Consider the following 13,567-nt stretch of genomic DNA (forward strand, 5'->3'; position numbering starts at 1 on the left):
AAAATGAAAGCGCTTTAAAATAATACAAATATAATGCACTGTTGCCCTGCACTGGTAAAACTGGTGTGTTTGCTACAGTAACACTACTATAATTTATATAATAAGCTGCTGTGTAGCCACGGGGGCAGCCATTCAAGTTGGAAAAAAGGAGAAAAGGCACAGGTTACATAGCAGATAACAGATAAATTCTGTAGAATATAATGGGGCTTTATCTGTTATCTGCTATGTGCCTGTGCCTTTTCTCCTTTGAATGGCTGCCTCCATGGCTACATAGCAGCTTATTTATATAAATTATAGTAGACTTTCTGAAGTAAACACACAACTTTTACCAGTGCAGGGCAGCAGCACATTATATTTTAGTTACTTTTATACACTTTCATTTTTTGGTGTTACTGTTCCTTTAAGCCTTGAACTTCATAGGCAGGTGTGTCAATCATCACAAAAGGTATTTTAGGCTGATGCGCACACCATGTGTATGACGTATATTTTCAGCAAGCTGAAAAATGCTTGCCAAAAATACGCACCATACGCTCCTACCTGTGCTTGCCCCGGAATGAATGGAATACGTTCGGGTGCAGGCACATGTAGCCGATATGCATATTAAAACATGAGACTTTGCATTCGCTCGCGTTTTTATGCGGATTTTGGCTACATGTGCCTGCACCCGAGCGTATTCCATTCATTCGGGTGCAAGCACAGGTAGGAGCATATGGCGCGTATTTTCGGCAAGGGTTTTTCGGCTTGCCAATAATATGCGCCATACGCATGGTGTGGCATTAGCCTAAGGTGGCCAATTGCAAGTTGTGCTTCTGTTTGACTCTCCTCTGAAGAGTGACAGCATGGGATCCTCAAAGCAACTCTCAAAAGATCTGAAAACAAAGATTGTGCAGTATCATGGTTTAGGAAAAGGCTACAAAAAGCTATCTCAGAGGTTTAATCTGGCGGTTTCAACTATAGGGAATGGAAACAGGAAATGGAAGGCCACAGGCACAGTTGCTGTAAAACCCAGGTCTGGCAGGCCAAGAAAAATACAGGAGGGGCATATGCAGTGGATTGTGAGAATGGTTACAGACAACACAAAGATCACCTCCAAAGAACTGCAAGAACAGCTTGCTGCAGATGGTGTATCTGTACATCATTCTACAATTCTGCTCAGTTTGCACAAAGAACATCTGTATGACAGGTTAATGAGAAAGAAGCCCTTTCTGCACGCCAAAAACAAGAGCCGCTTTTTGTATGCAAAAGCATGCTGTTGGCTGTGTGGTTAGTTCAGGGACTTGGGACCCTTGTTAAAGTCAAGGGTCGGATGAATTCAACCCAATATCAACAAATCCTTGATGTTCAAGCATCAGTTACAAAGTTGAAGCTATGCAGGTGTTGGATATTCCAACAAGATAATGGCCCTAAACACAGTTCAAAATCTACAAAGGCATTTAAGCAGAGCGAGAAGTACAATATTCTGGAATGGCCGTCACAGTCCCCTGACTTGAATATTATTGAAAATCTATGGGAAGATTTGAAGCAGGCTGTCCATGCTCAGCAGCTATCAAATGTAACTGAACTGGAGAGATTTTGTATGGACGGATGGCCAAAAATACCGCCATAATCCAGACACTCATGAAAGGCTATAGGAGGCGTCTAGAGGCTGTTACATTTGCAAAAGGAGGCTCAACTAAGTATTGATGTAATATCTCTGTTGGGGTGCACACATTTATGCACCTGTCTGATTTTTTGGTTTTGATGCATATTGCATATTTTCTGTTAATCCAATAAACTGTCATACTGTTTCCATAAGACATGTTATATATTTAAAGGTAGTTGCTCAGCCAATGATAAACAAAACGCCAAAGAATTAAGAGGGGTTCCCAAACTTTTTCATATGACTGTATATCAAACCTAGACCCTATCCGCTACCATTGAGTTAGCAACATTCCTTGACACCATAGCCTACTTGGATGCCCCCATCTCAGAGCTGGAGATGGCTGATGAGCTTGTGTCTTTGCCTTCAGGCAAGACCCCCAGACCAGACTCTCTCCTTAAGGTCCCCATACATGGGCCGATAGTAGCTGCCGATATCGGTCCCTTGGACCGATTCGGCAGCTAATCGGCCTGTGTATGGGCACTCCTAACGGGCCTGCCCGACCGAGATCTGACCTGAAATCGGCCAGATCTCGATCGGGCAGGTTAGAAAATCTGGTCGGATCGGGGGCCGGGTCGGCTCGTTGATGCGGTCCCCGAACCGACTTTGCCATTGCCCGTCGTTGTAATTCGATCGTTTGGCCCCAGGGCCAAACGATTGAATTACCCTGGATTCTCCCGATATCGTGCACCCATAGGTGGGGGATATCGGGAGAAGATCCGCTCGCTTGGCGACATCTTATAGTATATGGGGACCTTTAGCCTACAACCTCCATCAAACTTACTTACATGCAATTGAAAATGGCCAGTTATCTTCCTCCTTCTATGATATGATTGTAGTGCTGATAGCCAAAGAGTTGTGCAACTCTTCAATCATCAGTTCAGAAACGTTTACTCAACTCCTCTTATAACCTCCTCAAAAACACTTGCATTACACATTTTGCAAGGGCTGCACCCCTTGCAATTCACTCTTATGGTCTGTCCAACTTTCTCCCAATCTTTCTGCCTTTAAAGGATCTCTACAAACACATTGATTTAGAGAAGTTTTTCCTCACTTAGCATAACTTCAGTGTGCTTTTAAATGCAATACCCTATACAACATCTCTTGCCTTGCTTAATTCTGATCTTGTCAAAATATTTCAGCCAGCACAACAAGTAAAGGGCAAGCAGGGCTTAGCCCCTGCGTGTTCATTCAAAAAGCAACGTTTCGGGGGCATACCCCTTCATCAGGCATCGAGGGTACGCCCCCGAAACGTTGCTTTTTGAATAAACACGCAGGGGCTAAGTCCTGCTTGCACTTTACTTGTCGTGCTGGCTGAAATATTTTGACTGGATTGTGTGGAGAGTGCCGACTCTCTAGGCTGTGCACCAAGTAGTAATTCTCTGGAGGAGGTATGGGTGTGCTGGTGTAAAAAAAATGTTTCCAATTGTAAATCTGATCTTGCCCATTCCTACAGTTTGTGGGTCTGCCCCTACTCCTTATAGACTGTAAGCTCTTTTGGGCAGGGACCTCTTTACCACTTGTATTGGTTATTGGTTGCTTTGTATGTAATTCTTTGTGTCCAGTGTATAAACCCATTTACTATACAATGCTGCATAATATGTTGGGATTTTATAAATACATGTTAAATAATATCACCCCCCATTTAACAGTGATAACTTACAGCCCAACATTGCTTGGTTTAAAACTACGACAACTGGTCCAAGCTCCCCGTCACATTGTGGGGGCAAGTAAACTTACATAAGATAATATACCTACCTAAACTGATGATATACTTACGTAAAGTACTGTACTAGTGGCACAAGTCACTGGTTTGGGTTCCCAAGAAGATATTCCAGAGAGTAAACTTTGGGCAAAAAAGCCTGCAAGGATGGCCTGGCAAGCCCTTCCAGTACCAATAGATCAGGGTGACCTTGTATTCCGCACTGGGTGGAGACCAGAGATAAACTGTACAGAAATATAATATCACTCAAATTGATATCATACAAGCCAGACATTGATGCAGTACAAGTTTACCCACCAATTGTACTCAAACCATCTGAGACTTCAAAAGATGGGTACTTTTCTTGATAAGAACTAGTGCCCCTTTGGTTAAGCAATGATTGATCTTTCCGCCTAAGCCTGGTCCTACTCCCCCCTTTTCTATCTCTATTGAAGGCACCCTCATCAACCCTGTCAATTCCATGCGTTGCTTGGGGGTGATCTTTGACTCCAGTCTCTCCTTCTCTGACCATACTAACACCACTGTCAAAACCTGTCACTTTTTCTTACGCAATATTGCCAAAATCCGTCCCTTTCTTTCTACTGTAACAGCTAGGCTGCTCATGCACGCGCTCATCCTATCCCGACTTGACTACTGTAACCTGCTGCTAACCGGCCTCCCTAACTCCCATCTTTCCCCCCTACAGTCTATATTAAACACCGCTGCCAGAATTCTCCTCCTCTCATCCAGGAGAGTTCAGGCCCTTCCCCTGCTAAAGGCCTTATCGTGGCTTCCTATTAAACAAAGAATAGTGTACAAACTCCTTCTCTTAACCTTCAAAGCCCTCCATTCCTCTGCCCCTCACTACATCTCTTCCCTTGTGTCTCCGTACGTTCCTGGCCGAGCAACCGTTTGGTTGAGCCCCCCACTACTACTGCTGTTTCCCGCCTTAAACCTTTCTGCCTTGCTGCCCCTTACATTTGGAATGCCCTCCCCGATTTCCTCCGGAGAGAATCCTCCCTCAGTCTTTTTAAATCTAAACTTAAAGACTACCTTTTGGAGCACTCACCCAGCACCTGATCTGGGAACTGGCACTTATATTGTAGTGTCACCCACTGTGACCTACAGCACTTACATTTGCCCATTTGTGTCTGTTAGTTACCCCTCCCATATAGATTGTAAGCTCTACGGGGCAGGGACCTCGTTCATCTTGTTTCTGACTCTTATTGCAACTGTACCTTGTATTTATTTGTATTTATTGTTGTACTTTGTATTTATCTTTAACCCCCTGTTTGTATTACTGTATTCTACTGTACAGCGCTGCGTACATAAGTAGCGCTTTATAAATAAAGATATACATACATACTTACATACTTAATCAATTCACTCCTCCCTTCCATCACATTAAATGGGACATATTGGGTGAAAAACATTATTGTGGCAATTAATTGTACTCATCTTAAAATAAAAAGAATGTGCTTTAAAAAGTAGTGTTTCTTACATTTTACTGAAAATGTCTCCAAAAACCCCACTAGCTCTGCCCATCTGTGCCATTTCCTGCTGCCTCCTTTTCCAGGCTGTGCAGGGGGGCTAGCAGCACTCAGCATGCTGCACTGTAGACCAATCTGCAGCTAGGCTGACCTGATCAGGATCTGAAGCCTGTCTTTGCTTGTGTTGCTGCAGGGCTGTGATTGGCTATCTCCCTCCTACTGTGATTCTGACAGGGACTGTTAGGACACACCCACCCCTAATTTGAAACACACAGGAACCTGAGAATATCTATAGGGAGCTTCAATAAAGGGGCCATTTTTACAGATAGTATTAATTTTAGACCAAAGGGAAACGAGAACCATATATTATTCATAATTGCCTACAAGATTAGAGGTTTTTTCATTTATCCTATATGTCTCCTTTAACCTATGAAGCGCAGAGCTGTCCAGCAAAGTTTAAGAGCAAGTGGACACCACGGCTTGAGGTAAACCTGTGTGCAAGGACCAAAATGAAGGATAGTAAAGACTAGACAGATACTGCTTTTAAAAGCAAATGCATTTATAAGTACTAGATTTAAAATAATTGAAAATAGTTCATATATCTTGATATGTTACTTGCTTTTATGATGCAAAATAATGCTGTGTTCACAACCCTCTTAACATGTTTAATTTTCTGCTTTTAAAGACTTGCAATGTATTTATTTTCTAAATGCTGCATTTAGTGGTGAACCAGTTTAGTCCTAATAAAGATATTGTAAACCAATGCCATATTTGCTCTGATTACTGCAGTTTCCTTATGTTTTTTTTTTTTTCTGCCTCTCTGTTTTTGGGTTGTACGTTTGACATAGCTCACTAATATTTGGCCACTGGTAATTTTCTTCCATGCTGTGTCGTTATGATACTGAGCAGGCTTCAGCCCTGGAATGTTATTGTGTAACTTACTTTCAGTCCGGTGCTGATTAAATGTTATATATGTGATATATTTGTAGTATTGCATTATTCTTCAGTATATTCTATTGCAATGTAGATGTGAAACAACTAGATTTAGATTTTTTGTTTTTTTTATTTGTTTATTCATTCATTCAAATCTGAGAAGGGCAGCAAGCAAAAGCTGCAAAGAATTGCATGATTTATTTATTTTTTGGTGGACAGAGTTTGCTGTTTCACAGGAGGAGTTAAGTGGTTGCTGTTATGCGAAACAGTGTATCAGATCCCACTCAGATGAATAAGAACGAATCATCTGATCAAAAAGTGTGGGCAGAATAGCATATGCTTATGTTTCCTGAACATTTTATAAAGAAGTGTAAAAGGGAAAATATGAAAAAAAGGTTATTTTCACTTTAAAAGCCCCTTGACAATGTACTTTTGCAAACTAAAGTTTGGTTAGTTGTTTCCTATATTACTGTCCAATCTTTCACGCTTCTTAATGGCAACTCACAATATTGTGGTTTCTGCTTTTGTGAGGGAAATTGCAAGATTTCCTCTTTCTTTCTTTTCATGTTTTCTTCCTTCTTGCTTAAGAAACTCCCAACTGTTATAGGCAGACGTAAATGCACAAGATGCAGTAGTGTCCCAAGTCTGTGGGGTGGACAGAAATGCTTTACAGATCAGGGAGAAAATGTTGAGGCAGATTTTCCGAACCAAGACCAGGATAAAAGAGGCAAGTAGGGGAGGTGATGACAGAGTTCTGACATTTCAGTGACATTTATGCTTTATACTGACTTTAGCCTGAGTTTCTGCTAAGACTTTTAGAAGAACATTTAAAAAAAAAAAAAAATTGTCACTGTTTTATTAGTTAAGAATAGACAAGTTAATGAAACGGATAGTTCTTGTCATATTGACAGTACTTTTTGTCGCTACTTAACAGCACCAGTATCTAATCTTAATGCTGTGATTACTAACAAGATAACACTTTAAAGTGCATGCTGCTTCTGTTTTTATTTTATTTAATGTGTATACGTGGGTATGGGACAAATCTATTTCTGCCAGTAGTGCTGGAAAAACATTGAAGTGCAGCAAGTTTTCCTAATTCCATGAAAGAATGAGACCCCCCCCTCCTCCTTACTGTGTTTTATTCACATTGCATCCTATACAATCTCTCCTCTTTCCCTGTGACAGGTAAAGCCAGAAATATCCTGGATAGAGAGAGAGTTTTTCCTTTTGTACAAGGTATGAAGGTGGGCTGTGGACACCCGCACGACTGTTCTTTAATAATGCATTATAATTATAGGGTGACAAAAAGAGGAAGTGTGTTGTTTCGTTTTGAACCTACAAACAGCAAAACTGCAGAGTAAAAATAAGACTATATTAATTTTTTGTTTGTAGTGTAGGCATCTTGTTACTGCTGCATAATGTTCTACCATGGAAAACATGTAATGCCTCTGAATTCATACAAAGCAATGTTACGTGGGTTTGTATGTTTAAAATCAAAAACAATATCTTGAACATATTGGACATGCCTATCTTGAACATATCTTTTGTTCCAACTGGAGTTGTTATTTCATTCTGCTTATTCTCTAGAATAAGTACATAAAAGTGAAACAGTAGCTATTCACATTAAACCCCTCCATTGAATAGCCTATATAAGCTTATCAACTTATCAACTAGTTTAGTTTTAGTGTAGGATATACTTAACACTTTAAGATATCACTGGTAACATGAGGGGTTGGTGGTTTGGTGCATAAGAAACACCCCCACAGTACAGACTATGTGGGTGGATGTTCTGTGCTGTAGGTGACAGCCCTATTGGTTTATGCCGTTTTACAGTTTCTGTGAGGTGCAGGAAGTTTATTTCTATAATTGGGTTTTCAGCAAGCTGCTTTCATTTCTGCCAATATGATTTAAGCTGATAAGCTGAGCCCTCTTGAAGGTACACAAGATGTGATGCAGGACTTCATGTTTGACCAGCACCTTTGCAGTCTTGTCTCTCAATGCGGAAACTGGGCTCCATGGAGAAAGAGTTCAGAATATCTGGATTATGGACAGTCTTTTCACTGTTTGTACAGAAGAAGCAACGGCACAAAGCTCAATGCCGTCCCTTACAAGTCCCTGAGCAGGTGGTCAGTAGTTGGGGTTTTTTTTGAAATTGCTAAAAGTTTTTATATTTGGTTTAGTAAGACTAGTAAAAAGATGTTCTGTCGATATGCAGAAGCTTAGTTGCTAAGATGATGTCTATAACCACTTCCTGTGTTTGTGAGAGAATGACAGTGTGTGATGCTTTTAATGCTTCTCTCACAAATAACAGTGTTTGTGGCCACTCAGTTTCTACTTAAATGTTTCTGAAATGTGCTAGAACATATATGGGTAGATGTTACTTAAGATTTATTTATTCTATACATATTTATTCATACAAACAGTTATTCTATACATACCCTTATTTCTTTTTTGTAATCCACTGACTCTTGAAGCTTCTTCGAAGACTTATGGATGTAGAATGGATAACATTTTGATAGTTTAATTATTCAATCTAAATTTTGTCAAGTGATTCATTGCCTTGTTTCTCTAGAACAGTTCTTTGCATGTAATAAAAATGTGCTTATTGTGCAGTAGTGTACTGGTATAACCCAGTAGTATTGCTATTTATCTTGCTCTTTCTGTTTACTTTTAGGATGAGGTGGTGGTTAAAGAAATTCCGATCACTCACCATGTGAAAGAAGGTTCTGAGAAGGCCGATCAGTCACATTTTGTTCTTCTCAAAGTGTTAGGACAGGGCTCTTTTGGGAAGGTACCTACTTTATAATGATATAATCTTCAATGATTCTAGCCTTTTTTTTTCTCTGCAATCTGTCATATGGTCTCTGCATTGAATCTCCTGGCATATGCACACCAATATATATATAATTTTTTTATTTTTTTTTGTCTTCTTTGTCTTTCTTTGAATAAACATCCTGCCTGTATATACCATCTAACACTTCCTACTCAGCCAAAACATCAACAGTGTAACTATGCATTGCTTACATATTTATATATTCTGAACTATGCAGGTTTTCCTGGTCCGAAAAATAACTCCACCTGACGCCAACCAGCTCTATGCCATGAAAGTGCTGAAAAAGGCCACATTGAAAGGTTAGGAGCTCTGACTTAGCCTTTTATCTAGAAATGTGGGGGATTTATAGTTTTTGTTTTTTTTAATAGCTGTTTTTCTAATTTACCTTAATTTGCCATAATTCTGTTAAGATTTTTTAAAACGTATTTTGAGATGACTCTTTTCTCCTTCCCTTTAATTTTATCAATCAGATTTTAAATAAAAAAAGGACAATACTTTTTAAGTTTCTTTGAAATAATCAAAATTAATCATTAGATACAAATAGTATAATTTTAAAATATATTTCAATAGTGCTGACCTGTCCATTTCCTAGCCCCACAGCCATGGCTACTGCAGGCACCGGCTTGTCTAAATACTCAATAGACTGGATGCTCTGTTGCCTCATACCTAAGACATATGTTGTTGCAGTAACCATGATAAAAAACATGAGCTGGATGGGGGAGAATATAAATTGATGATGATGATGCGTGTTACTTTTAACAGATTAGAATATGTCGGGAAACTTTCTAAAGTGTTATTGATATGTGTTACTTTACTGTTTAAGGTAGTACCTATGCACACTATAATTTAAATGTAGCTGTTTCAAAAATGTTTTAAAATGTAGCTGCAGAATTAATTGATTGGTTATATCAAACGTTAGAGTTTAGAATAATTTTGTTGGAATATATTGTATTCCGAAAACATACAGGCAGGTTAATTGAATGCTTGACGTGAACGATGCATAGTTTCCGTAAAGGGCTGGGAGAATATGTTGGTGCTATATAAATAAATGAATATATGCCAAATCAGACACCATTACATCTGTGGGATGACAGAAGCAGTTTATATATTGCTGTATATTACGGCTGCCTTCTAGAAAGTATAGGAATCTGAGTAAATAGAACATCCATAGTTTCTTTCATATTAATTAACAATTGGTATATACAGTAAAAATTTCAGTAAGTATTACACTTGAATCCCAGTTTTGTGATATTCTTTGTGCTCATGTAGCATGCCCTCGGTTTGTAGGTAAGCACAAGGACCTTGTACAAACTCATGAAAACAATATTTAAACTATGGGCTGTTTTATATGATCTCTATTTGTAGACACTTGCAATCAGGGGTATAGATTCCCATTCAAAGCACCTTCTCCCTGCTTTGGAAGTACTTAAACATTTTTTGGACACATGCCAATCCCACATCACAATCCCATACCAAAGATATTACTATGAATTTGGTCCACCCTTTGCTATTACAAAAGCCTCTACTCTTCTCTTAGTGTAGTTGGGCACGGATTTGGGGAGATCAGGCCTGGCTCAGAGCTGGTGTCCCAGTTCAACCCACGTTTATTAGGTTGACGTCAGGGCTCTATGCAGTTCCTGCACACAGCCCTGAGCAAACTCTTTCTTATCTTGTTTTATGGTAAACGGTTTTCACAAAGTAGGAAGCATGAAATTTTCCAGAATGCTGCAACGATACATTACATAAAAAGTACAACATGCAGCTGTAGATTTAACATAGTCGTTATACATTAGGCCTTCTATCCAGTTACCAGTCATCGCGTTAAACAGGAGACAAACCACCATGTGTGGACTGGGATTCAAAATAGGCCCTGGTACACAGAGCCACCCACAGGCCTAGTAAATTAGTGTCTATCTATTGCAACTTACAGCAGCCTCTCTGGCGTTTGCCATAGTCTATATTGCTGTTCTGGGCATGCAACCCACCTACATGTACATCCTCAACAGTTTTGGAACTATTTGCACCATACTGGACTATTCAAAATAGAAAGTCCATAAGTGTAAGACATTTCCTGGTAGGAATCTACTCTGCAGTAAATTTATGAAATGTCAGACTTTACAGAGAGTCACAGACTAATAGTACGTTTTTTTGGAAGGCCTGCAGCTTTTTAAGAGCCAGTCCAAAAATATCTACCAATGATCCAAAAGGCCTAATTGGCCTTTAAAATAACTTGGCAGACAGTGGTGCTCAGAGAAAATGTGCTTTTTAAAAATAAATAAATAAAAATGAGGTATTTGTTGAAGAGCTCTCTGTTTTAAAAATCCAGCAGCTGTTAGCTAGGGTCCACTATACTATAGCAGCTGACCTTGGGCACTGTTCTTGTAATCACTGCATTACATAGTAAGTTGGGTTGAAAAAAGACATACGTCCATCAAGTTCAACCATAATGCCTATATATAACCTGCCTAACTACTAGTTGCCATAATGTTTTCAGCCCCTGGGGTCTTTGCTTCTTCCCTGAGCTGTGCAAATGCACCATAGAGCAAAAGAGTTTTGGCTTTAAGTGTATACATTATGATCATGCTCATGATCATCAGGCCATGTGTATAGCTCAGACCAGATGCAAGAGAAATTCTTGGGGAGTCAACAAGATGGCACCTCATTGCTCACTTAAATATTACCCAGCCAATGCATTTTTCAGCTGAAGGGAGCATAAACCCAGAGTCTGAGCGATTTTATAATTACTGATTAATCCTTTTTCTCTTTTAACCTCTGAATTAGTAACAACAAGTTTGACAAACCTTTGGTTTCTCATATTTCTTATTATTTAAGTAGTTAACTTCTTGTATTGCTAAAAATACACTGGCATAAATATATTTTGGGCTCTTACAATAACTTAAGGGTATGCAAGTACCCAATTATAAAGCAAAAATTGCTTCATGGTCCCTCAGGACTTATACAGAGCAGTAGAAAAAGCTTTGACAGTAAAAATCTCAAACTGAGAATAACTTTGGGGCATTATAATGTGGGTATTGCTAACAAAGGCAATGGTTTCCAACATTCCATAATACCTATAGTTTATTCTAAAACAAAAACTACTTTACCATTTTAATTAAGTATAACAGTTGGGGGTATTTATCAAATGGTGAGTTCTAAGTTTTACCCTTTGATAAAAAAGGCTTCAAAAAATCCCATAAGAAGGAACAGAATGTGAGTTTTTATGTATTAAGCTCTAAACTCACTTTTTGATATATCTGCCCCTTGATTACAAAATATTAACATTGTCTGAATAGTCTCTTATAGAGAGAGGGCTGTATAATTGTCACAAATTCACAATTTTTTAAAGAAAGAAAAATATGAAAACCGCATGAACAAAATTCAGCAACTAAAAACTGTATATTATAGAACAAATAACTTCTTTTTTGCTGTTTGATTAAAATTTCCAGGCTCATTGAAAATACATGGAATAATGTGTTTCTTGCATGTGTGTAACTTTTCATGAAAAACTCTTTCCATGAAAAACTGCAACTGTTCTTTTGTGTTTTTCCTTAAATAAGCTAGTGCTCAAGACAAAAAACTGAACGCATTTATCTTTCCCCCTCATCCACAAAATTGTCCTTTCTGGCCCCCACCCGCCCAGCACCCTGCTGGGCCCTGGTGAATTCATGCCACAGTGATAGGCTCTAGCCACCTGCTCACCTATCCTTCACCCTGCTGGGCCCCGCCGGGCCTGACAACTGTGTTCGGGAACAAAACCATTTTCGCATCGAAACACACTGGCATCTTTAAGGGAAGAGATGAGGATCTAAGGAGTGATAGAGGAACAGACATAAATGTCTTTGACTCAACAGTGCAAGCAGCATGGAAGCATGCAGGTCTAGAGTTATGTGATCATAAATTATTTTCTGCAGTGATCTTAATTTATGTCTGGGTAACTATGACTAAAGTATGTGGCAAAGGCACCATGCTCAATGCATTTTTGGACTCCAAATTTTGACTTTAACCCCATGCAATATACTTGAGACATGATGTACAAAGGGGGGGGTGGGGTTGGGGGGGTTGAAGTGGCCGGTGGGCCCCTGGGGTAAAGTTCTCTGGTGGGCCACATTCTGACACTGGAGAGAGATATATGTTGCTGGCATAATTGTAGGCTGTATGTGTATTGTGTGTATGACCGTTAAAGGAAAACTGAAATGGTTGTCTTTGATTTACTGCCCAGTTTCCCATTATGTAGAAATTAATCAGTGGCAAATGTTACAGACTTTAAGTCCAGAAGCGTATTTCCACATAAATCATGGTCATAAATACATGTGTAGGGTTAAAAGTTATGTGCTATAAAGGTAGATTATGTTGTAGTCATGAATTACTCGATAAGTGTTGCCACCGTGGTGTATACTCAAATGGTGTAATTTCATTACAGTAATGATGCTTCATTGTTATTTGTATATGACAATAGACTTGAAACTTGACAAGACAGGTTTAAACCCATTTTTGATAAAACTTACCCCATGAAAACATGGGTTCAGGTCCACAAGCCCCAGACCTTCAGTTTAAGGGAATAACCACAATATCACATTTTGTACCCCATGTGGGCACTTAGTGTGTTACATTTGCCATTGATTAAGTGCCCACATGGGGTACAAAATGTGTAGGGCTTTGTTGAACTTTGAATAAGTTCTTAAAAAATAGCAATTTAAAGCAGCATATTTCTACTACAGTCCGTTCTTGTGCCAAAAATGGGATTAAACCTGTCTTGTCATGAGTATACACCACGGTGGCAACACTTATCGAGTAATTCATGACTGCAACATAATCTACATTACAAATAGACTTTATAGCACATAACTTTTACCCCTACACATGTATTTATGACCATAATCTAATAGTGTAAGCATAACTGCTGAGTGTTTAGACCTATGGTGTGTTATAAAATATTCATATAATAAATCTTGTCTTATTGAAATGTTTCA

The 13,567-nt window shown here is 39.1% G+C and overlaps 1 protein-coding gene across 7 annotated transcripts in view; it reads left to right on the forward strand.

Annotated features, from left to right (window-relative positions):
* rps6ka1 (ribosomal protein S6 kinase A1) overlaps nucleotides 1-13,567 on the forward strand; it is a 79,173-nt gene that overhangs the window by 42,179 nt on the left and 23,427 nt on the right. For 2 of the 7 annotated variants that reach the window (XM_031895666.1, XM_012956411.3), the window contains 3 exons: nucleotides 6,950-7,000; nucleotides 8,439-8,555; nucleotides 8,815-8,896. In XM_031895666.1, coding sequence (XP_031751526.1) covers nucleotides 6,950-7,000; nucleotides 8,439-8,555; nucleotides 8,815-8,896 — 250 coding nt within the window. 7 annotated transcript variants of the gene reach the window in all.

The sequence above is a fragment of the Xenopus tropicalis genome, chromosome 2, assembly GCF_000004195.4.
Source record: "Xenopus tropicalis strain Nigerian chromosome 2, UCB_Xtro_10.0, whole genome shotgun sequence".
Lineage (NCBI taxonomy): Eukaryota > Metazoa > Chordata > Amphibia > Anura > Pipidae > Xenopus > Xenopus tropicalis.